Here is a 26,116-nt window from a genome sequence, read left to right as displayed (position 1 = left end):
CAATAATTATTCGTTTCATGCTTGTTGGATATGAGATATTTGTTATAGCCAGCTGCAACTTGGTTCTACGCGCCTCGTTGGCCATCTACCATCTCATATCCAATGTGTGCTCATGGAATAACTGTTAAATATTACGAAAGAAAAAAAAAAACAATAAGCAGTATAAGCCACACCAATTAAAACACTAAAATTCTTGGTTAAAAAAAACATTGCAGGACCTCAAAGATTATGGGTATTTTTCAAAGATTGATGATGGCATTAGGATTTACTTGGTTTCTACAGTCCTTAAAAGCCCTTGAACTTTGGCTGTCATCATGAAAAGTCTAGGAATCTGCTCAATTTCTTCAAAAGTCTGTCAACTTTTTTAATGTCAGTCTTGAAAAGTTCTTGGAATTTGAAACACCATTCTACTTAAATTGTTGATCGATCCATAATTATTTTTTATTTTGGAGTACAATTTTTACTTCCCAACAAAAGGGAAGCAGGTGCAATAAGGCTTGTGTATTTGTTTGGGTTTGCAATATCCGGTAGATATTAATAGCCTTATTCACCCATTGAACAACCGTATATTTTGGAGGTGTTCATAATGAGATTGAGGTTTAACTGTTTCAACAGTAACGAGTACTGATATTTGTATTTCCTTTGGCTGTCCTGACTTGTGTACTCAAATTAAATCTAGGTTAAATATTATGATGAAGGCATAAAATAATTGAATATTTGACAAATGAAATATTTTTTCCAGATAGTACTGCTCTGTCGTGTGCTAAGCTGATGTGGGAAATGGAAAGCAAGAACCCTGTAAAATCATAAAAGGTATTTTACAGTTGCATGTTGTGCAGCTCACTATTTTTCTTAATATTTATATTGTTAACTTTAAAATGCTGTATGAACCATTTTGAACGTGAACAATAGATGGGAGTGGAGGAGGCCGGTGCCTGGGAGCTTGGTGATCTGAGTACAGTCGGTAACCATGATAACCCTGTGAGTGGCATCCACCCAGGTGTGCACTGTCACACTGCTTATCAGTTGAAAACGTACCATTCTTACCATAGGGAGGGCTGGGCAGGGGAGCAGGAAACTTGTAAGCATGTGCAACGGGAGGGCAACATGAACAGAATGACCTGACCTCACAACAAGAAAGCTGTAAAATCCCCAGCACCCCTTCCAAAGTCAAGCAACTGCCCCAAATACTTAGTCACAGAAACTGCTGGCCAACATTGTCTTGAGTATAATTTTTTCAAAATTTCATTCAGCCACATATCTTTTCATTGACTGAGAGCCCACCACATAAATCAGAAAGTAACTGCATACAATGATGCATTAGCCTCTGACAGTGATTTTGCTGCAGATAGCCTTCTGCTCATGCATAGTTGTGTGCAATTCCAAGAAAAAAAGGCATCTTGTTTTCCATAGTTGTCTAAGAAGGATTTGAAATTGATAAAATGATAAAACAATTAAGTCTGAACTTTGTTAGTGCTTAATATTGTGATTGGTTTATGTGTCACAAATCGATCTAATCAATAAATTTAACATTGCTGTTGTTAGGGTGCAGGTGATGAAGATGATGATGATGATGATGACAGTATCGATTGGGATAGCAGTGATGAGGAGTCGTCTTCAAGTGACAGTGATATCGGCGGTGAGGGAGGTACAACACAATAGACCATTTGCATTATGACGTAAAAGCGCAAAGACTTCTGGTAGTTGTAGTTAGGTTCGCGGGAAATTTTGAATCGTCATCAAGCCCGCTTGCCCAAGAAAATCGTGATGGAGGTAAAGAAAATTACTCTCACCGAAGAAGACGTCCCTGTGGCTTCATTTAAAGGGCAAAAAGCAACCTCTCAGTATAAAACCAAGTCCGTTAAAATAAAACAAAAGTTATGCAAGAAATTGTATATTTGCTGGGTTGCGTTTTGTAGTGAAGTTTCAACGAGTGTTTCCTCCAAGTCTCAGTCGCGCGGTTATTTAATTAAATTCCTAAAACTTTTGCTTGCCAGGTATTTTCAAATAATATACGAAGACGCAATATTTTACCCTTTCTAAACATAGGGAAGCACAGTACATGATGTATACACTCGAAAAATCTTTGAGGCTCACCTTTTGAGTCGCACAAGTAATCGTTCATCAACAAGATTATGGAAATAAAATTATATTTGCTCGCACGGCCCTCGCTCGGATTGAAACCACAACTGCTACTCGACGAGTTGACATTTCCAGTACAAAAACAAGAAAACTTCTTTGTTAAAGAATATTGCAATTACAGTTCTAACTTGACGAAAAAATACAATTTTAAGATAAAAACAAAATAATCTGTATTCACCTGCACAGGGAAGTTAATTTTGATTGATCAGCTTGAAAATCCTTTATGATTGACCCTTCATGATTCATCGATGAAGCTCGATTGAACGAGGAAAATTATTTGACTCGTTTCTCTGTCTCACTGTAAAAATAAATTAAACTAACCGTCCCGCCGAGCAATCATGATATATGGCAAATTTTCAAAGCTTTTCAGTGAAGAATTAATTCACCTGCGAACGATGGAAGCGATCGTTTGTTGAACGTCTGAAAATAGATTGAGAACAAAGTCAATGGCTTGCCTTGCTTTTACTTGATTCCACACAAATTTAGTTACGGTATATCCTCGACTCGTCCTTTCAAGCAATCTGTTTTCAGTGTGTTATTTAAGCTTATAAAATTATTTACGAAGAGAAGTTGTTGGCCGCTATGAATGAATTTCTACCAAGTCAACTCTGCCACACAACGTACATATTATAAAACTTACTTGAACACGAACAACATTTGTCTGTCTTGGTTAAAACATAGAACTCAGTCAATTTTCATTCCAAAGCTATCATCCTGTTTTCTATATTTTTGACAGGTAACTGAAAAAATAAAGTTTAAACAAATTTCAAAGCGACAAGAGCGTAAACTTCGCAGCTCATTTTGATCAAATTAAAAGTCCTGGATGTTCACCTTCACGCTTGGCTGCCCTTAGCCAATCATAAGGCAGAAATGGTGTTTTCCCGCGAACCTAACTACAACTAACAGAAGTCTTTGCGCTTTTACGTCATAATGCAAATGGTCTATTAAAAGCCTGGATGTTTTTAAAGAAGTGAGTGACTCAACATTGTTGCTTATATATACAGTTAACTCTCGCCTTGCAGACATCACCATTACGGACACCTGGTTATGACAGATACGAGATGAAGTCCCAGTGAATAAGAATTTCTGAAAATAACTCTTGCTACTTTACAGATTTCCTGTATGGTGGTCCTGAAGGTGTCTGTATAAAGGGAGTTGACTGTACATACACACTCCATTGTTTTACTTCAAACATTCTTGATTTTCAAGAAGCAAATCATGTATAATTTTGGTGAGACTGCCCCTTTAAGTAGTAGATAAAATATGAGCAGAAGATCGTTATGGGCTAGCCGATAGGCAAGCCATTGAAAACGGCCATACAGATTGGACGCAAATATTTTATTCTACTTGTGATATGAAACAATTGAATGCAAAGTAATGTAATTTGGTAGAGATCTGTATCAAAAGTTATTGAATACTAATTAGCTGAGAAGGAGTTTGAATCAAAAGTTGATTCTATTGTTTGATTTGTATTGGGGTTTACAGTTGTGTACATGTGATCTGAACACTGTGCTAGGATTGGTTTGCACCCTCATGAATAGTTAATGAATTTACAAGTTTATATGTAGGAGGATTCCTCTGCAATCCATAGCATACATGTAGACCCTGGAAGTGCATTGCCTTGCCTTTCAGGGGGGAAAGAAGTATGCGACGGAAACAACTGAAGCGCTCTTTGTCAGTGCTGAGAAAACATCTCTTGACGCTGACTTCCGTGTTTCATACAGTTCATTTTACATAACTAGGTAGCTAAGCAAACAGCCCCAACCCTCCAAGTTAAGACCATTGTGGTCTGAACTGGCGACTAAATAAGAACTGAAGTCGTCAGCCTGGCAACTAAAATTGAGAAGAAGGATTGAGCAGTCCGTAGCCTAATGGCCACTTAAGAAAAAAAAATAAAGTTTAACTTGAGGGTTGAGTCCAGTAAAATAAAGCAAGGTATATTTTTGTTGTCGTGACCGTGTTTGGTTTTTCGTGAGTATGGGACAAAGAATAGCTGGTACTAAGTCCCGGATGGTTTAATCATCCTATGAAATACACTCTGTCTTTCTGTGTAGAGAGAAAGGCCCAGAGGACAAAGGGAAACAGAAAAAGAAAGTCAAAGAAAAAAAGACAACCAAACTGAAATTCAAAGAAGGTGATGATGTAGGCGGATGGACAGAAGTGAAGGGGTCCTCTTTGTCTTCTGCGGTATGTAGTTGCATGTATACATCAGCTAAGGATGATTGTTTAAACCATTCTGCTTAAAAAAGGAACACATGCTGCTATTGGTAAATTATTTGGTGGAACAGGTATTGTTCCTTCACAGACTCGCTTTGTCATTCATTGAAAAAAAATGGTGTCATTGATATTCTCATTAGTGAGGATACGGAAGATAATTTTGTATGGATTGTATCAGTTGTCTATTTTTAGTAAAACACAGGCTGCATCTACAAAGTATATTAACAACTATTCACCAAAGTGGCGGTGGCTAGTGGTGGATATTTACTGAGCTGCGAGGTAAATATCCACCACTAACTATATACTAAACAATGTGAGATAATATAGCCCAAAAGAATGATTTTTGACTAGTTTTTTCCTAGCTGTCAAAGATTACAATTTTTTTGCAGGCGTTACTCAGAGGTGAATAGCAAAGGGTATTTGAAGTTTGAGTAGCCAATCAGCATATGCCAAAAACGCTATCCACTGTTTTAGTATATACTGATAAAAAAACTATTTATTCTTCAGGAAAAGGTCAAACAACTCTTTCCAAAGGACACTGAAATCACTCATGCAGTTGTATTAAAGAAACTGCACGAGATTCTCTCTGCAAGGGGCAAAAAGGTGAGTGAAATAGTAAATGTATTGTTACTAGTTTTACCTATCGGTAAGTGCCAACGAGCGAAATACTCATGTTTGTTCATAAGAACAGATATTGAATGGTTTTTGATAGAACTATATTTGAAATGACCAAAATATGGTAAATTGTATTTTAGGTAATATGCGAAAAAAGTGCTATTTCTCTGGTGTTCATAAATGACACAGGCTTGATAGCCTGCGTAGCAGGCGCCGTTGTTTCCAGCGCGCGTATTCTCGCGATTGCGCACTCTTTTAAACACACTAAAAACGTACACAGATGTCTGCTACGTAGGCTATGGGATTGACAGATTGATAACTCTTGACAAATCTTTAAATTCTTTTCAATGTTAAAATGTCACAAAATGTAGGCAATAAATGAGGTTTAATCACTGTTTTGTTAATACAACACGCGATGGTTAAAATTCCCAAAAGGGATAGTTGCATTTCAAGAACTTCTTATATTCAAATCCCAAAATCAAAACTGCTAAGATGCTTTTTAAAAAATAATTTTCAGTAATCAGAAACAGTAATGCACGGGTCAGATTTCAGTCTCGCATGCGAAGTGTCATGTTCAATTACGCAAAACTTGAAAAATTTGAACAGAAAACAAAACTTGAACGGTCAAGGATTATTTGGAGACAAAATTTTTATTCAAGTTAAAATTACATTTGCCGTTAGAAGCAAAAAACTTTTGACTTTCTTGTGTGTTTGACATGCAGTAATTTTAGTGAGCGTCGCTTTGTATTGATGTTATTCCTACGCGGAGCGAAAATGCGTGCCAAATAAAATATAAACGGTACTTGTTTTGGAATAAATCATCAGTCAAACAATTACTATAAACACAATCAACACTAAAAAGAAAGCATTTACCCGACTTTGGCATTCTCATAAGTCAAGAAAACTCTATTTGAAGTCAACAGTCGCTTTTGATTTTCATGTCTCTCTTCGATCGTAAATCAAAGGACTCCAAAGTCGAAAGATTATTTCATCGCTTTAAAGACCTTGATGTTCATTTTTTCGACGGTCGAATATTCTGTAGGGTATTCTCTTTCGATTTATAATTCCCTAAAGTTGTATTTATCAGTAAAGGGATGAATGACCACATTGAAAATTTTAACAGCGAGCCGCGTGGACGCCATTTTGGTCATTTGCTCTCTAGCAAGGAGTGAGAGACTGGGAACCAGTTGGAAAGAACAATACAACCCAAATATGGGGTTTACTTACACCCAAATATGGTCAAAAAAAGAGTCCCTTACGCAGAACTTAAGATTTTCTCTGCCTATATACTCATACGCACACGGCTCTATGATTCTGCCGCCTCGACAGCCTCGCCTCTTGGCTCGGCTGCCTTGTTGGCAATTAGTATCACTGCATATGTTACAGGTCAAAGTTAACTTTAGATCATTTTATTTTGTTCAACCTATATTAGGTTTTTTTTTTTTCAACCGTGGTAATTTTTTATTAACCTTGGTTATTTTGTTCACCTAGGTTATTTTTTATAACTAGGTTGTAGAAAATTAAAATCAAGTCACCTCCTCCCCTCCCTCGCTGTCTCTGAACCCCCCTCCCCCATCCTTATCATTCTCCCCTGTACCATCTTCTTTTATCCTTTTGTTTTCTAGGGCACAGACCGTACAGATCAGATTGAATTCCTCAAACAGTTGAGGGTTATCTCAGACAATGCCAAGTCAGGAACCCGGCCAGACCGGGGAAAGCCGGGGTCAAAGCCCGGCCTAAAAGCCGGGGTGAGCGCGGCCAGAAGCCGGGCTTTGGCCGGGCTAGCCAAGGGATAAAAAGTCCGGGGAAGCCGCGGCCACAGGGCAAGCCCGGCCTGGCCAGACCAGGGAAACCGGGGTCAGGATATGGCCTGAAAGCCAGGCTTTAGCCAGACTGGCCAAGCAATATAAGCATGCTTTAAACTCAGAAAATTAACTTTTTGCAAACACTCTCTGACTCAATTGTAACATATATTTATTTTTATTCGGTCAACACTTTTCGGATGTTTACACTAATTTTCATTAAATTCCTTTGCGCATTCATAACAATGTCTTAACATATATTCCTTAAATTGGCATATAAATTCAAAACTTCAAAACTTGTGGCTATTAAGGTTTCTGACTCAGACATTAGGAAGAAACAGACTTAGCTGCTAGCTGTCTTCTGATGCATGAGATGAATGATAAAGTTCAGTTCTCTCTAGATTGTCCAGTTTAGAATTGAAGATTTCCTCGTTCTTCTTTTAAGCCTGTAGAAAAAATTAAATGCATTCCCGATTAACCTCTCGGTATTTTACTAACTGTGCACATGAACTTCATGAACAGTTTTATACTGAGTTTGCAAATGTTGGATAACATTTCCCTGGGAAATTCACTGTGAAAAATCCACAATCTACAACAGTCTTATAATTTGCAACCTAAACGGTTTGGAGATTATTTCAATTCCTGAGCCAAATTATAAGCAAGAATTTGTGTAACGGACGTCACACACACGGCGGAAAGAATTTCAATAAACATCATGATCCAACGGCTAAAGTGCAGTTCGCTCAAATAAAGTGTTATGCTCCTGTAAATGCCGAGCCTTAGGTTCCATTAAAGTCCAGTCGGTTTTATTGGAGAAACACAAGCTAAGTTGAACTATTACTCACCAAAGCACTTTGTAAACGACTGCTCGACTGCCATGACGTTCCACCATAAACAAGGCCTTCGATCAGGTCCAAAAATCACCAGTTTTAGCACACTATTCGCCATTTACAAAGCAAAACCTGTTTTCTATGCATACTGTAAGCGAAATAACATATACTGGCTCCTTTAACAATTTAAAAAACAAAACATTTTCTCACGAACGATCGACAACAGCAAGAGATAAATTCAAACGAAACGGGCGCCAAAAGTAACGATTCAGCGTGACAATAGTCACGTGGGAAGTCACATGGGATGATTTGCGTAACGTGATTGGTTTCTCAACAAAAGTCCGCTGGAGGGTTGAACTGCGGTCTCAATGGTAATGGCGGTGCAGTCACAGGAATCAAGCGAAGCTTTCTGTTTGTTGTAATATCATTCTTGTGAAGTATTCAAGGTTTACAAAGAAATAAATGGTGAGAATGGAACACACATTGAGTGGTCAGTTTATCCGCCAAGGTTTTCGAGAATTCGAAGGGCGGAATTCCTTACTTCATTTGCGATGCAGGCGATACTGGTGAGAATGCAAAATGGACTCTGCAGTCTAAAATTTGTTATCTCAATCTCGGTAAGCAATGTTTTTGCTGTGAAATAATGCTCATTTTTTATTTCAAGTGTTTGAGTTTAGAATTTCCAAAAAATTAATGACAGAAATCCATTAGGCTTAAAATTGGTATTCATTTGAATACACGAGTTGAGTAAAATTTAATTTGAAAATATTAGCTCCTATAGAAATCCCAAGAATTTCTTGGAACTCCCAGAAAGCAAAAAATTTATTTCCCATTTTAAATTGGCATTTCATGCAGCATAACAGCCCATTCAGTCACAGAGAATATTAAATAGAGATAACCTTTTCTAGTAAATATTAAACTGGAAAATATATCCTGAATATATCCTTTGCTAAAACTACAGTTTTGATGTGACACTTAGTCCTTGACTTTTAATATTTTAATTGACCACTATTTTGACTTTGTCTGCGGGGCTTCTGACCATTGGTTTCCCATTAGGAAAGCCATTATTAAAAAATGGTCATGGAACTTTTAAAATTAGGAAAGCCAGGTTTTGTGGCCAAGGGGGGCATGAAAGCCCAGCTTTGGCCGAGCTTACCACACTTTTCAAGGGCCGCGCTTTCCTGGCAAGTCTGGCATAAAGGGGCATAAAACTTTCATAGCCCGGAAAGCCAGGCTTTAATGGCCAGGGAGGCCATGAAAGCCTGGCCGTGGCCATGGTTGCCACGCTTTTCCAGGCCACGCTTTCCTGGCAAGCGTGGCATAAAGGCCGGAAAGCCCGGCCAGGCCGGGTTTTGCCAGGCTTACCGTGCTTTTGACCGCGCTCCTGATGCAAGGGTAGGTAAACTTATGCCTTTTTTTCTGCCTCAGCAATGCAACAGCACTTAATTGACATGTAGAACTGTATGCTTTAGTTGGCAGATGCTGTAATGTATAGAAACACAGCATTTATAACTGTAATATTTTCCTTTACTCAGGGCTTATAATAGGGAAAATTGTCTCTCTCTTTAAGGGCTATAACTCCATTAGGGCTTGTATTTGGGAGGGCTTATTTTCAGAATTTTTTGCATTTGTTGTTCCTTAAATTATCTATACCTCCCCCACAGAAGGGTTTTTATTAAACCCCCTCCCCCCCAACCCCTCTGGAAATTCGCCTCACCCCTCTGGTTTCAGAACTTTTGCTTTCGAGATTTGGGGGACTGATTTTTTTTTTTTTGAGAGGGGGAAAGGTTACTTTTTCAGAATTTTATGTAATTCAGTTCTTGTAAAAATATAGAGAGAAAAGAGATGTCAATCACCTTGGGCTGTTATACATTTAATTACTAAGGTATAAAATATTGAAAGGCATTGAATTGAGTTGGATTTAATTTAATTTGTTATTGTAGGTGCTGGGATGACAGTGAAGCTTCTGTTTAATATCATCTCGTCCATCTTCGACTACAATCCCAATGTAGCAACATGTATGAAAGCAGAGATGTGGCAGGAGTAAGTATGACAAAAGGACACTAAGATCATCCAGGGATGTGGCTTAGAAAACAGTAAACCAGCTCATTGACATGCCCAGCTGGCTTTCCTGGCCTTTGCAGTTCTAAAAGTTTACCCAAGTTTTTGTTTTCATGTGAAACTTCAGCCAGATTTAAGTTCTCTTTCAGCTGGCGCCAGCCTTTAGCAACATCCCTGGGTCATCAGTTTATAATATAGTACAGTTACTGTACAGGATTATTTGTTAGATTCCATATTGGGTGGCCTAGGACTGGACTGGCTATGAGTCAGGGTCATTTCCTTCTGTTGTGTTCTTGGGCAAAACAATTATAACTCTCACAGCCGAGCTTACCAGCCAGGAAATGGGTACCAGCAAGTTCAAAGCTAGGGGTTACCCTGCGATGGACTAGCATCCCATTTAGGAGTAAGTAGAAATGCTCATTATCACTTGATGCTACAGAAATAAGGTAATCCTTGCCCTGATGGGCAACTCACTAGGCTCCAACCCAGACTTGTTACTGTCTATATTGGCCCACTTGTAACCCTGAATAAATAAAACTCAACTGTTATGTTTTGCAGATGCTTGAAGCAGATTGATGAACTGAGTAGCATTCTAATTGACAATCAAGAGACACTGACAATTGGAGAAAACATCTCTGAAGAATCCGAGAATGTAGATGTAAGTCAGATTAATTATGCATTATGCCTGCCAAAATAAACAACAATTTGGCTATCAACGCTGAGCTCCGTTTGCGAGGAAAAAATTCACTGCAAATCACAATATGGGAATAAATTTGGCTTTGTCACACAAAGCCACTTTAATTACAATCTGACCAAATGATAAAGTCAAATTTATTTCCATACTCATTCCTGTTGGTCAGGAATGAATGCTTTTGTTAGCTCTCTCTTAGATTTGATGCCCTCCACTTACTAATCCCATCTTATTTATTCACAAGTTCTTTGAGATTATTTTAAAGCCATCTCTTCATCATCTCGGTAAGATTTTAGGAGTTCTTGCTATCTCTTTCTGTTTTGAAATTGCTTGGCTGGTGCACAACCACCTCCCTGTAATTCTGAATGACGTTTCCCTAGCAACCCACGGGAATTAAAATCGAAAATTCATGGTTCACCAAAGTTGCGAGACTCCCATCAGTGTATAACTACAGCAGGAAGGTATACTATATGCCCCCTCCCATAATAGATACTTCTGACCATATAAGTGGACTTTCTGACAAATTTTGAATGATATTGAGTGACTCTTTTTTGGACATCCACAAGTGCCCTGGGGTGGGACATTTAAAAAGAAAACCTCAGGGTGGTTCAAATGCCCTGCTTATGCCCAAAGTTAAAGTTCTTGTATAATTTGCCAGATAGGCAATGTCAGCCTGTCTGACATATTTCTTTAATAAGCGCCGCGGCGCTTATTAAATTTTTCTCGCCTCATGTGCGGCGCTTATTCGAGGGCGGCGCTTATTTAAAAATTGGACGCCACAAACAATGTCATCTAGACAAAACTTCTACAGTGACTAAAAGAAAGGCATTTTGATTGTCAGTATTCGTCTCTTACGGAAGAAGGTAGTTGCACTTGCTGTCCCGACAAAGTTCACAGCCTTCAAAATGTAAACAGAACTACGTATTGTAAGAATTTTGGATAGAAAAAAAAGAATGTTCGAGCGGTAAAACATAATACCTCGAACTGCAAAACATTGCTTTTGATGAAAAGGAATTTCCAAGGCTGCTTTAGAGTTGCATTGTAGTGCTATGTTTAGTTAAACAGAATTTTTCGAACAAGCGCCGCATCGGGTCTGCGGCGCTTATTCGGGGGCGGCGCTTATTAACTTTTTTGTCCCAAATGCGGAGCTTATTCGAGGGCGGTGTTATTCGGGGGCGGCGCTTATTAGAGTAAATACGGTATCCTGCTGCATCAACAAAAACATCATGCATAAAACAAAAGGACAAATCATGTTCACTGAATTCTACTATCCCATTCTTTGTTCTTGCGTACAACACCAACAAGAACTACAGATTGACTTTGAACAACAATAAAATAACATACTTTTACTTTGCTGGGACTGTCCTGTTGAAAAAAAAATATGCGATTCTTCAAATGTAAGTTAATAAATATTACTTTGCATAGCTGTTTGTTTCTAAATAAAATGTGGTGCTGTGTTGATGAGCATGAGAATTATTTAATGTAGCTAATAAGTGTGAAAACTGCATGATACTAAGAGGATAAGAATAATTAAGGAAAAAAAAAACAATAACATGAACATGAACAACAACTTATGAGCAACAAACTGAAGAGTTGCGACACTCAGCTCTTTTATAATTACCTTGAACCAATTTTAACCCTCACAGCTCAGCTGTTACGAAGACTACACAAACAACAAACTGCAAATATGGATTTGAAGTGGAATAATATACATGTCTTAACTACTTTTGGCACTCATTGAAGTTGAAAAAAAATTGATACACGTTTACGTTGTCTTAATTTTTCATATTTTTCATGTTAACATTATTGTTTCACCAGAGGGAGAAAAGGACTCAGCAGAGGTTGAGAAACCAGAGAAACCAGTTGAACAGCAAAAGAAAGAAGGACCCAGCTCATCAGAAAAGGTTGATAAAATGTGCAAGTTCATCTATTCACGAGACACATCTGACCGTATCCGAACCAGAGCCATGCTCTGTCATGTTTATCACCATGCTCTACATGATCGCTGGTTTGAAGCTCGTGATCTGATGCTGATGTCACATCTGCAGGAGTCCATCCAACATTCTGACATTCCAACACAGGTTTGTTAAATGTAGTCTGAGTTGTGGATTCTCTTTTTGAATCATTTCAATGGTTTTCAAATGTTTTAAAGTAGGCATCAGCAACTACATGTAGCAGAGTAGGCGGCTGTGACATTGAGCTTGTTTCTCGTGACCTGATTGCTATGACTACAGTAACTGGTGACATATAATCAAGAAGCAAGTGGAACTCTGGCAGTCATCAGCAAGTTTTGAAAACCCTGATGTTTGGCAGAGGAGGATTGGTTTTACTTCCTTCTGGTATAAATTCTTGGCTCATCACACTTAAAATCATTTTGTGAAATCAATGTTAGTCTGTCTAAGTGTTCACTATTGGGTTTAGATGTTGTAGTTCAATTTTATTCTAAGTACATTCTGGTATTTTCATTTGTTTTCACTATCATATGCCACCATACACCAGAACAAAGGAAAAAATGAAATTGACCAAAGATAAAAACAAGCTGTCAACTGCCGTAGTTCCACCAACTACTTGATTATATGTCTGCTGGTTACTCTGGTTATAGAAACCAGCTTGCAACAAACAACTCTGTCAGTGTTGTCACAGCCGCCTACTTTTTTAGTTGCTGACGCCTTCTTCAAAACATTTTGAAACCCCTGCAACATAGATATTCTTCATGCATGTATGAGTATCCACACGTTTCCCACAAGCTGGGTATGTGTAGTTACTGAGCCAGGGTTACACATGTGGTAGATGAAGCAGTAGAGCAAGTGACACTGGTGTAGTCTCGTGTTGAGTCTGTCTGGTTGTCATACTGCTGCATGTTCCATGAGAGTTGGCCACAGGCATTCATCTTGCCTTTAGCCTTAGTAAATGAAACATACAAAATCATGGTTAGCCAGGGTTGCAATACAGGTTGTACACTGTCATAGAAATGACTTGTACACAGATGTGTGTTTTGCTTGCCTTGTAAGGTTTGTCTTGACATTGGACAATTTGGTGAACAGTTAAAATTCTGCTCATAAGCACTCCCAAAAACAAGTCCCCTGAAAGTGGAGTGCCACATTAAATAAAGTTCTTATGTTATCTTTATCTAAAGCTCTCCCAAGTGTTAGATGTGTGATTTTACTTACTTTCAGCTCTACTGATGATAAGTCCTCTATTGAAGGCTAGGGCCTGTATCATATTTTATGTTCCTTTTGATAACCCCTAAAGTGAAATTAGAGATTGAACTTTAATTTTTGATCTTTGTCCAGTTCAGTGAAATTTTTAAATGCAACCCAAGAATTTGAAGAAGCAGTTTGTGATGCAAATAAGATAAAAAAAAATTATCATCTGTGTTCTTTTTTGTGCTGTCTAGATTCTCTACAATAGGACCATGGTACAGCTTGGCCTGTGTGCCTTCAGGCACGGCATGATCAAGGATGCCCACAATGCACTGCATGATGTGCAGTCAAGTGGAAGAGCTAAGGAACTTCTTGCACAGGTCTGTAGTGTTGTCATAAACGAAGTAAAATTAGCAAGTAAATAGCCATGACAATCACAGGATTATGGAAGTAACAGACATGTTTGGCTTTTCAACTGTCATTATTTGGGGTTAAAAATATAATTAATATCAAATTTTGCCAAGTGCCTTTTGTAGAATCCGTGCGTCACCATCATCATCGGCGTCGGCAGTGTCAACGTTGCTGTTGTTATCGTCATCATTTTCATCTGCATTATCATCATAATCATCATCATCATCTTTATCATTATCATGACAGACAGCTTTTAAATAATTTACCCAGCCTTCAGGTGTAAAAGAGAAGTACATGTATGGTACTGTCTCTAATTAAAGTATTATTTATCAAGATGCACTGTTTTAATTTCTGTTAGGGTTTAATGCAACAAAGACAGTATGAACGAACCCCAGAACAAGAGAAGATTGAGAAGAGAAGACAGGTATTGTAACTGAAATATTCTTTGTCATGAGACTGATGAACATACATTGGTTGTAGTTGGGAGGGGAGGGGGAGAGGGGTGTCAGGAAAGCACCCCTGGGGACATGGATGCAGTTGTAAGCAGATTACTTTTGTAGAGGGCTACACAAATTTGACGTCACATGCATCACAACCACTGAATAATACTGCAGTGACCCTTTTATGATAAATTGCAGGGGTTGTCTAGTCATGGCGCGAGCCTATAGACATCTAAGGCACCCATCCTCCATGTTAAGCCAAATGTGGCAGTTGTGTTAATAATCACAAATGATCCACCTCATTGCTGTATTTTCTGAATTTCAGGTTCCATTCCACATGCATATTAATCTTGAACTGTTGGAGTGTGTTTACTTAACTTCAGCAATGTTGATGGAAATCCCTTGGATGGCTGGTATGTCTTAAAGTGCATTTTTACTTACCTAATTTTAATGCTAAATTTCCTGTTTTGTTGCCATTTTTTGATGGCTCTTCTCAGCCAGTTGAGGAACAAATGACTGCTTATACAGTAACCAGTGGTCAACCTGAACTCCTTTGCTTCTCAAACTTGTTTTTAGTGAGCAATTTGTGACAAATTGATCATTCACATAATTCAAATGGCAGTAGTGGCCAGTGCCATACTTTTTCAGTATTTTGGGCCCTTGAAAGATTAAAAAATTCAGTTGCAGTTAAATAAGGGTTTTCTTCAATACACTTGCGACTTTTTATTTGTTGGGTTAAAAGTGCTTAAAAAAAAATAAACATTTTTTGACTGCATGTATTTAGTGTAAAACCTATCTGTCTTTTTTATTTCAGCCCACGCATATGACTACAGACCACGTATTTTTAGCAAGAGTTTTCATTATCAGTTACGACAAAGTGAAAAGCAAACCTTGGTTGGTGAGTATAGATAAATGTTTTTCCCTTGACTTGTGATCACGTAAGCCATGTGTTCATTCAATAGACAGTGTTAGGCGACAACAGGAAACAATAGAGCAGTTTCAATTAAGTGTCGTAAAACCAAAACCAAAGTAATTACTCTGGCCAATCACAAAGGACACAGACAATCCAGTGAACCAATCAAAACTCGAAGCAAATACATGTATCTGGCACGAAACGCGGGAAAACGTGCGCGCGCGAGTCATAATTGGTTTTAGTTTTACTTCTGATTGGCTAAGAAAGTGCGCAAGATTTTTAAGCCAATCACTAAGCGTAGTAATTCAAAACCAAAGCAAACGCAATTTACTTTCGACACTCAAGTGAAAACCGCTCTATACCATTATTAATAGCAGTGAATGAATAATTTTTCTTGATGTGACAGTAACAATCATCTCCATTTTAAAAAATATCGTAAATTGAGGTTGCGCTCATATAATTTATTATCGGGTCCGGATAATCAGCGAGCCATGAGAGCCATTTCAGTTGGCCTAAATAGCACTTCATTTAGTCTAAATAGCACTCCAGTTAGCCTAAATAGCACTCTGGTTAGCCTACAGTTGGCTTTGGTAGCTTGAGTTAGCCTTTTATTGGGGATTAGGGATTTCTGGCTCGCATTGCTTGCATGGCTTGCGAGTCATGCGAGCCATTCAGGTTAGCCTAAATAGGACATTGGTTAGCCTACATAGCACTTCGGTTAGCCTTAATAGCACTCTGGTTAGCCTACAGTTACTGTAATTTAGGGCTTGCAGTTAGCCTTTTATTGGGATTTGGGATTTCTGGCTCGCATGGCTCGCTGGCTCGCATATTATCCTATCTCCTTATATCTCTGGGTAAACAGACGAAAATACTTGTCAGTCTTTGGGTATTATTGTATTATTATTATGTACTATTATTGTATTTTACAGGCCGCTGACAGACTGACAGACTGACTGACTGATGGACAGATGGTCGGACGGATGGACAGATTGATTGATTATTTGACTGATTGATTGATGTTTTATGATCTTTTTTTCTCTCTTACATGATAGGTATGGAAATTGTTTCGCCAAACGGAGCAGGTACAAGAAATGTTAACAAGGTAACAGCTATTTTGTTATTTTTTGCAGATTTCTTATGTGACTGTGGATAAAATGATAAAATAAAGATTGTCGTTTGAACGGAAGCTATGATGTACATGTAGCATAGATAATGCACATGAAAGCAGCTGCAAATTGAGCCTGCAGAATGCGATTTGGACCCATGATCTTGCCATGCAAGTTAAAATGTTCTTGTAAATTCTATTTTTTTTCTTTGTGGTAAGCATGATTGTCACTTATCTATTTTATCTTTTTTCTCACAGAAAAATTCAAGAGGAAAGCCTCAGGACATATTTGTTCACATATAACAGTGTATATGACTCGTTGAGGTACAGTTTTAGTAAAGCAACAAACTAAATGGATTAATCTAAAGTCATCCAACTATCTAAAAAATATCATATCTTTTAAAATGAACTTTCGCATAAATAATAATAAAAAACTTGGGAGCTCTGCTTTTAGGCTTGGCTAAATCTATTTAATAAGACTTTGTATATCTCTTTCCTTGTAGCCTGTACACGTTGGCTGAAATGTTTGATTTGCCTCCATCTGTGGTACACAGTACTATTAGCAAAATGATCATCAATGAGGAACTACAGGTTTGCAATGTTTCTTTTTCTTGCTGTACTCTTGGCAAATTGAGAGGAAATTGTTGAATGGATGTCACCTCTCAGGATTTCAGTTTTTGTGATGTTACTACTTTTGGGGCCATTTCACTTGTGGAGTGCTTCTCTCTCGCTAACAACATGTATACTGTATTCTTATGTACAGCTGGAATTTTCACACACAAAGTTTCATCCAAAAACAGACCTGAGGTTTTTTTAATTGAAAAATTCCCAGAATATCACATGTAAGTCCCTCGAAAAATCGGCCTACCAAAAAAGGCTTGAAATTAATAAAGCCAAGATTCTTCAGTATTGAAATGCACCTATAGAGCGTTTTCACTCACGTGGCCGACATCTATGCAAATTTATTGGAACAAAAGGAAGTGTTTACATAAGAAAAGACTTGAAATCCCACAGGATTGGCTTGGTACACCAACATGGCCGCCGTTTCATTGTTTTGGAACACCAATATGGCCGCCGTGACGTCATGTGAAAACGCTCTATTGTCTTAGTCTACCGTTCTTGCCAAGGATGTCTGTGGCCTGATCCTGATAGGGGTACGCTGGTAACACAACTGGTAGAGTGATTGAAGGCTCAATAGGAATTCAAATTTCAGTCAAGTGTACACAAAAGTATGTAATATATAAATGCACCAATCAGATCTGTTGAAAACCAACCAATCACAGCGCAGCCGTGTGCTTTATAAGCTAATGCACAACCAGTCGACCTTATCGCCTGATGAAGACTAGCAGTATGCAGTCGAAACGTTGCGATCTGCATCACACGTGACTACGTCGTGAGACAAACGAAATAATACTTTATTATTAATATAATTCTTCTTGCCCCAGGCCTCCTGGGATGAGCCAACACAGACAGTGGTAATGCACCGAGGAGCCGAGCCTTCTCTCCTCCAGAGCCTGGCACTACAATTGGCAGACAAGGTAAAACACTTTGTCACAGTCAAGTCAACTTGCTTTTTAACTTGAAGCTAATAAAAAATAAATGAAACAACTTCCGTAGTTTTTCCTTGTTTTGATTTCTTTTGTTCATTTTGTATCCATAAGAAGATGTTAATTTAGGAAGCACATATTAGAGTTCATATGTTTTCGTATTTATGCCGTCAATGTATTTGAATAGCCTAAGTTCACAGACAAAGGAATATTTGAAAATTTGCATTTTTAAATAGAAAGCCAAAAAGTCATGTTAGAATTTTGATATTAGGGATTGCATATTATCCTAGCATTGGTTTTCATTTGGTCACATGAGGAACAGATTGGTATTTAACACTGTCTTCACTAAACCTATTTGGAGATTCCTAGCTTTCACATGCTGGTTATCACAAGTACTGTTTTGTCGGTGTTTTCTGTTTTTCAGGTCAGCAATTTAGTAGAAAACAATGAACGTATCTATGACACAAGGCATGGAGGATTTGTCCAGTTCAAGGACAGACAGGGTAAGAACTGCTTAATTATTTTCTTCTCTGGACAACATTTACCTGCAAATAGATGAGTTTTGCACAAATGATACTCGCAGTCACCTCTCACATTAAACCACTCTAAAGGTTTGAATTATTGTCAAACCAGTGAAAAGTTAACTAGTGTGGCAAGAGACTCAAAGCCATCCCCCTCAGTAAAATACAGACTTGTCAACACCATTTGTCAAAATAATTTTGTTCAAGTATCAAAAGTATGGCACATTAATTTACATTCAACAATTGAATTGATTGACCACGACCAAATCAGTGCACCGGTGTTATGTTACTGAACCAGCTAAATATAATTTTGTTGGAAATTTAACATGACCTGTAATCTAAATGGTTAATTTTTGGGAAGGCTTATATTTGCTTACTGAAGCTCTCAGCTATTTTACTGTTTTAGTCAACACTGTTTTTCTCCCTTTCAGGCCAAGGCCGTTATCGTCGACAAAATCAGCAACATTATGATCGACAAGACAGGCCAGAAAAACAGGACAGACAGGATCGATACAACTGGCAGGAGAGATATGGACGACAGCATGACAGGTCTTACCAAAAGTCACAGTCATCTTACTGAACTAGACACAACATGCACAACTAACCAAGGATTATCAGGGGGCATTTTATTGTCCTGTCTGTGATTCAAGTCAATTGTTGTTCTTGTAAGAAAATACCGTGAAGTTTCATTGATATATAAGCCGAGAAGAACTCCACTGGTGAACAAGAACTAGAAATAATATTGTAAAGTATATTATTTTATTGCTAGGTATTCAGTTTTGAAATCTTCAAATGTGTGAACATCTTGTAAGCGAATAAAACTAACAGAAGCCTGTGATAACCTGTACTTGATGGAAGTATTATTTCTCCCAATATTGCAAGAGACTGTTGCTTTAGACTAGGTGGGCTTCCAATTTTTGAAGTTTTCGCACCCAAAATCTCCATTGGTGCACAATATATTAAAGGTTAAATCAAGGTTTTGTTTGTTACCCGTTACTCGTCACAACCGCGCAGAAGACTGGGTTCACTAATTATAAGTAACTGTCATGGTGAAGCCTCGCCAGTTTTCACCAGCTTTTTCTGTTAAGAGTTTAATTTGTGATCTGAGCATAAAAATATTTCTGGCATTGTATTCAAATATCGAACCTTATCATTCCAAAGCTGTTGCTATATTCACATATATTTAAAATATGAACAGAGGTTCAATTCCCTGCATACAAAGTTTCAGGCCTACCGTATTTATTCGATTAAGCGCCCAACCTCAAATAAGCACCCACCTCAAATAAGCGCCCACCCTGTAGGTAAGAAAAGTTAATAAGTGCCCAGCCTCAAATAAGTGCCCACCCCCACCCCGCTTTAAAAATACTGAAGTGCATTAGAGGAGTACTGTACTTTGATTATGATTGAAGTCGAAGTTGACTAAGTACTACTAAGAGACTTCCCCGAAGACCGAGTTTCCTTAGTAATTTATAGAAACTTTCAATGAACAGTTAAAATTCTGCTTTGGTAGATCTTCACGTTTTATTATTATTCATTGTTTTGTTGTAAAATAAACTTACACTTGCGAAAAATTTAATAAGCGCCCAGCCTTGAACAAGCACCCACTCCCCAGGGGGGTACTCCGGGATCCAAGTGACGGGGATGTGCGAAGGATTTTTTGGGGGTCGAAATTTTCGATTCCGGGATTTTTTTGGGTAGGAGAATTTGGCAGGTATTTTTTTGGGTGAATTGATTTAAATAGGGGATTTTTTTGGGTATTAAAAGCAAACTAAAGTGCCTTGGCGCGGCCTTGGCAATTTAGGAGTAATTTGACTAGGGATTTTTTGGAGGGTTTTTTTTGGTCCAGGGATTTTTTTGGGTAATGTCGGAAGACTTAGGGATTTTTTTTGGGTCCTGAGTTTTGCCTCCATTCGATCATCCCCGTCACTTTGATCCCGGAGTACCCCCCCTGGGACCCACTCTCTAGGTCCAAAAATTTAATAAGCGAACAGGGCGCATAATCCAATAAATACGGTATACAGTTCCCCATTTTTAAGATGCGGGTAACAAAAAATGACTTTGCAAGCCAAAAAAGTATTTCCACGGCTTTTGAGAAACCGCCCCTGAGCATGATTCCCTCTTTTCGTTTAGAATCAGCTAATTCCCAACACTCCAGCTGCTCAACAAATATCTAATGGTGTGCGAACAGGTCCATTATTGAGTTTCATTGTGTAGTTCCATAAAATATCCATATCTCCCCATGCAAGGGATTTTTTATAAGAAACCCCCCCCCCAACCCGCCAGGAATTTCCAATCCTTTCTGTGTGTGTGTGTGTGGGGGTGGGGGGTGGGGGGGTAGTATGGACATTTTCTGGAACTAAAGTCTGTTCACATACTTGTGCAATCTCAATTTATCACCGTGGCAAACAATTTCCACAATCTTGTTGATTTGGTACTAGTGTTTGTTGTCTGATAACATTGGGTGGGGGGGGGGGAGACGGTTGTTTTGGAGAATTGGCCATTTGTTTGGTCTGATGTGAATCCCAGAAGACCACCCCATGAATTATTAAAGAAGTTTACTCAGCGATCATTTCGTTCGAAGAAATGTTTCTGTTTTGTGATTTGAATTCAAAATATTTACTACAAGATCCCCCCACCTTCCTCTCAAAAACCGAATAAGCTTGTTGGCATGGAAACTACTAAGCAAACATAGGTTTATATTATGTTGCAGGAGAATACATTGGTCAGCTAAATTTTGAGCCAGGATAGCCAAACATAGTTCTGCCGGCAGTTCTGCCTAACCGACGTTTCGACAATGCTGCCTTCTTCAGGGGGACAAAACTATTTCATCGTTAAGAAGTTCCAGTTTTTTTATACATTTAGCACCTACGCTGCGCAGGGTTTCAAATTTTGATCACTATAGTTCTGCCTAAACCCCAATAGTATATTTAGCTAAAATTGAACACGACACTGAACTTCACACAAACAATATTTATTAAGAACTGGACAGGAACTTTGCTCTATTTACATACTTGAGCAGTTACTACTAAGATAAGTTAAAGTCAGCAATAATGCCAGATCAAAAAGTTCATATCCTGCAGTTATGTATTTGATACAGTTCAAATGTTTTTGTACAGAGGTCGAATTAACACCTCAATTAACTATAAATTAAGCTGCAAAATGGAGCAGATCAGCTCACACTAGGTTATATGAATATTTTTATAAATGCATAACATAAACAAAACCATGGCTAGAGAGGGAATGAGTAGGACAGCTTTGCCCCACCCCCCTCTCCCACCTACTATGGTTGACTCGAGCGATCATTTACTAAGATAATTTATTAGTCAGATGCTATAATGTTGTGTAAAAGGCAACTGCGCTGACCGGCTTTGTATTTACATGTAAAATCATTAAACTATAAGACAATTAACCAGCTCATTGAAAAGTTAGTGGACCTTTAGAAATCAAGGGAAGAGTGGCAATTCTGCCCAAAAAATCCTGCAAATAGTTTAATGTCAAATAATTATTCTTGCAAGCAAACTGATACACATGTAGATATTTCTTTACTATAAAAATCCTGCAAAGCCTTTCATGGCTTGAAAAAGAATCCAGCAGTGAACGAAGGCTGGAAAAAATCACACGCACTGAACATTTTTAACCTTTAGCTTGCCTTGATTTGTAATGGTCCAATTTTGGCGCCATTTTCTTTTCAACTCGCAAGGAGGACCTCTCGGGAAACACAACATTTTTTTGATTGGATAATTTCGATCCTACATCCCAACAAAATGTCGCCAAGCGTTGTTTTTCATTTCAGTTTGACAGTTTCACGCTTCTGGCGAAGGCTGGGTTTTCTGAGTGCTGCTGGCTACAAAATAATCTTCAGAGTTGAAAAGTTTCGTTTGCTAGAATTCCTTGGAGTTGAAAAGACAATTTCGTTTCAAACATGCTACATGAAGCAAACACAAGCAATGGATTTGCTACCGTCGATAAAACAGCTAAGAATGATGTTCTGTTTTGTCTTTCTTTCTGTGTACAATTTTCTTTGAATTGAGTAGCTTATTAAAGTGTTTTTGCCTGATATATTTGTGGTGTTTGTAACATGTCTTCTCCTAACACGATATTTTAACTGGTATTTATAGCTGAGTGACCTTTGTTTATCAAAAACTCCGTAAATATAAAACCACATCTTACACAAGATGTTTTAATGTCAAATGATAAAAACACAAAAATTCATTTTACCTAGACACCTGTTGTTGTATTGAAGATGTAAAGCGACTTCAATCTTAACATGATTCATATCTTCACGCATCACTCACTGACATGAAAACTTGTCTTCATTTATTTTAAGATTGTTTTGAGTTTTTTTTTTTACGGAGTTCCTGTTTTGTATTTTTCAGTCGGTCACCCCACAACAATAATGTTTAGTTGATATTTTTTGAAAGACGATGACAATAATTTTGAAATAATTTTAAATGAGGACATAGCAATTAGGATTAGCATCTTGGATGCGCTGTTTAGCTTCATCTGTTATGTTTGGATTGAACAGGAGGTCTAACGATTTTACATTTGTATTAACAAGTTTATCACTTAAATAATTTAATCCTGTATCTGTAATATTATTGCGACTGAGTTTTAACGATTTTACATTTGTATTAACAAGTTTATCACTTAAATGATTTAATCCTTTATCTGTAATATTATTTTCACTGAGGTTTAACGATTTTATTTTTGTATTAACAAGTTTATCACTTAAATAATTTAATCCTGTTTCTGTAATATTATTGCCATAGAGGTATAACGATTTTACATTTGTATTAACAAGTTTATCACTTAAATAATTTAATCCTTTATCTGTAATGCTATTGTAACTGAGGTTTAACGATTCTAAATTACTATTTACAATTACTTTACTCAATTGTTTTACACCTTCATCTCCTATCCTATTGCCCCTGAGGTTTAAGTCCGTTAGTTGACTATTGTCATTGTCAAACAACTTTGTAATCTCTGCACAACCCAACGAGCCAATGTTATTACCGTACAAATTTATGAGCGAAATTTGTTTAACATGTTTAAACACATGCACTATTGCTGTACAGTCAGCAGGAGCGAGACTACAATAACGAAAATTTACAGCATTAAATCTTATGTTTTCTAACTTGCTTTTTAAAACTACGTTTGATTCACTGCCTTCGTGAAGACATTTAATAACTGTCAGTGCTAAATGTTTTTCGCTGTCAGTCGGCCAACAGGTAAATGTGCGTAGCTCTGACTCGAGTGATATATCACTCATCAGCACCGCTTCATAATTCTCTTCTGTTTCCTCGGGAAGCAGGTCAGTGAAGATCTTCATCAATCGCTTATCTCGTTCACCGAGAAGACCAGCCACAAACTCCAACACGACATGCCACTCACCTTTATTAATGTGATCTTTAACAAATGTTCTCAATTCTGCTTCATTCATGGTATCGGTTATATGCTTCGCTGCGAGGAATTCTTGCATCGTCAGATGAATGAAACAGAATTGAGCGTCGTGCTTGAATGGGCCAATTTTACGATCTGGCATCTTATGAAATAGCGAGCTGTTTGCCAATCCCTGCGGTACTTCGCTTGATCCAAAGATTAGTCTTCGTTCTTTTATACCTTTGAATGCAAGTTCTCCTAAGACCTTGAATTTCTCTTCCACTTCATGAGGTAGCTCGTCTGATTCAATCTCTTCCCGGCTGCGAGGTTTATCGCGATACTGCTCGTTGTGCCTGAAGAAAAACAGTCTGGTGGCAATTTTGTAAATCTGAGTGAGTTTTACAGGAAGGCCACCAGTTAGACCGGTCTCCGGGGAGAACTTGAGCTTTTCGAGAAGGGATGAACAAATTATAAAGCAATTCACAGGAACGTAGCAAAATGAAAACAAGTTCATATTCGAAGTGATGTGATGCCTGATTTGTTCTCCTGCGCCGCTTACATTTTCCGCTGCTTCTTTCGTGAAATTCTCAACATATTCGTCAACTTGCTCACGTGCAAAGCCGAGAATTTCAAAAGTTCGATGAAATAGGCCATGAAGTGTTTCGATGCTTGACACGGCGGTAGGTCTTGTAGTTGTTAAAACGGAGGCTCCACGAAGAAGTTTGCCGTTCATTAGTTTCGCATAGAGAGTAGCCAGAGGCATCTTCTGTTCAACATTGTCTCGGTATAAACTGTCGTTAACGGCCTCATTATTAATACTTTTTAGATCTTCATCTGCAAGTTCGTCTATGCCGTCGAACAAAATTAGGACTTTCTCCGGATTTTCTACAATGTTATTCCAGACTTCATCAGGAAGATGTTCAGTCGGCAAGAATTCGGCACTTTCGAGTAGTTCACGAATACTGAGCGGTACCAGGCTGAGCCTTTCTTCCGAGTTAGAACTCTTGACGTTAAATCTCCTGAACTTTATTAGGAAAGCAATGTCAAAGTGGAGCTCAGTGTCTTTTGTGTCGTTAAATATTTTACCCGAAGCCCAGTCTCTAAGAAACTTTGTAGAAAATAATGATTTTCCAATCCCCGGGCGACCAATGATCAGTATTTTCTTGTTTTCAATGTCAACAATATCTTCAGGTCCTTTTGATTTGAAATTTTCAGCATCGAGATCTTTTGGCCTGGGGTATACTTTAAGTTGCTCTTCTCTATCTTCGGGAAAATCGTATTGCGCCCTCTTAGGATGAAGAACCAAATTAGTGTAGATTTTGTCAATGTTCAGATCTTTGGTTGATTCGCCTTCACCTGGATAAGCTGTAAACAGTGCCCTCAGATCTAGAGGTTTTTCTGTGTTCTCGATGATACTTCGTTTCATCATCTCCAGGAACGTTGTGAGGGGTAGCTCTTGTGGATAAACATAGTTGACTTTTGTGAGATGATTTGCAAAAAACTGCCTGTCTTTCATGAACGTTCTCCGTTTTATAGCGCGAGATAAGATCCAGATGATCTCGATAAAAATAACAAGGGCAAAAAGTCCATTCACCACACTCACAGCGTCCGTCCAGAAGGTTTTCTTCGCTGCCTGTTGATTGTGACACTCGTATATAATTTTTGTTGTGTTCTGAATGTTCGCGTCTGACGCATTTGCCGCACTAGTAATTTCGGCGAGTGTTAAATCACAAGAAAAGTCGGTAGGAAAGTTGCTTGGATAAAGTACTTGAGTTTGTACGACTATAAAAAGAATTCCCAAAGCGAATCTGGCGGCAAGCTGACAACAGTACGCCGCAAATAGTTTGCGTGTTTCAGGTGGGCGCTGTCTCTCGGCATCTCTGTTTGGATTGTCTCCCAGCAGCTGTTCAACTCTTGACTTTACATGTTGGGAGTAAATCGCGCAAACAATTCCAATAAAACAGAAATTAACGATCACGAAGGCATAGACGGGAACACCCAGTTTGTTGTGCCGTTTCTCATACTGCTCGAGACACTTTTCTGGTACGAGGTCAATGTTTTTACTTTTCGCACTGCAAGCGAACCTCGGCTCGCTGTTATCCATCGCTGCAAAGATGCTGAGTAGTATTACTCCGCATAGCATCCAAGAAATAACTACTACATGGCTGAGTCGATTAAATGTCTTTGGTGCCAACAATTCTCTAAGATATTCCATTTTGTATGTCTAGTCTTCCAGCTCAATGGATCTGTAAAAATATAAGCATCAATTGAAATAAGTTGACAGGTCAATTGATCACAA

General features: G+C 38.2%; 2 protein-coding genes and 1 pseudogene across 3 annotated transcripts in view; 1 reads left to right on the top strand and 2 right to left on the bottom strand.

Annotated features, from left to right (window-relative positions):
* The window catches only part of LOC144645835 (nucleotide-binding oligomerization domain-containing protein 1-like), a 51,149-nt gene that overhangs the window by 14,715 nt on the left and 10,318 nt on the right, over nucleotides 1–26,116 (bottom strand). The gene's annotated exons all lie outside the window — the stretch shown is intronic.
* LOC144646501 (nucleotide-binding oligomerization domain-containing protein 2-like) overlaps nucleotides 1–26,116 on the bottom strand; it is a 44,827-nt gene that overhangs the window by 16,302 nt on the left and 2,409 nt on the right. The window contains exon 2 of the mRNA XM_078506112.1: nucleotides 22,665–26,063. Within this exon, the coding sequence (XP_078362238.1) occupies nucleotides 22,886–26,032 (3,147 nt within the window). The 5' untranslated portion in view covers nucleotides 26,033–26,063 and the 3' untranslated portion in view covers nucleotides 22,665–22,885. The remainder of the gene's footprint in view (nucleotides 1–22,664; nucleotides 26,064–26,116) is intronic.
* LOC144647494 (eukaryotic translation initiation factor 3 subunit C-like) lies at nucleotides 913–19,801 on the top strand (annotated as a pseudogene). The gene is made up of 20 exons (XR_013569601.1): nucleotides 913–981; nucleotides 1,546–1,660; nucleotides 3,088–3,112; nucleotides 4,197–4,329; nucleotides 4,867–4,962; nucleotides 6,600–6,664; nucleotides 9,001–9,005; nucleotides 9,550–9,649; nucleotides 10,226–10,325; nucleotides 12,177–12,439; nucleotides 13,756–13,881; nucleotides 14,271–14,336; nucleotides 14,678–14,765; nucleotides 15,167–15,246; nucleotides 16,318–16,367; nucleotides 16,629–16,694; nucleotides 16,874–16,961; nucleotides 17,816–17,908; nucleotides 18,342–18,420; nucleotides 18,870–19,801. The product of XR_013569601.1 is annotated as a eukaryotic translation initiation factor 3 subunit C-like (transcript).

This window comes from Oculina patagonica, chromosome 3, assembly GCF_052425735.1.
Source record: "Oculina patagonica isolate OP01 chromosome 3, crgOcupat, whole genome shotgun sequence".
Taxonomy (NCBI): Eukaryota; Metazoa; Cnidaria; class Anthozoa; order Scleractinia; family Oculinidae; genus Oculina; species Oculina patagonica.
Note: the sequence above shows the minus strand (reverse complement) of the source record. Positions and strands in the feature narration are given on the sequence as shown.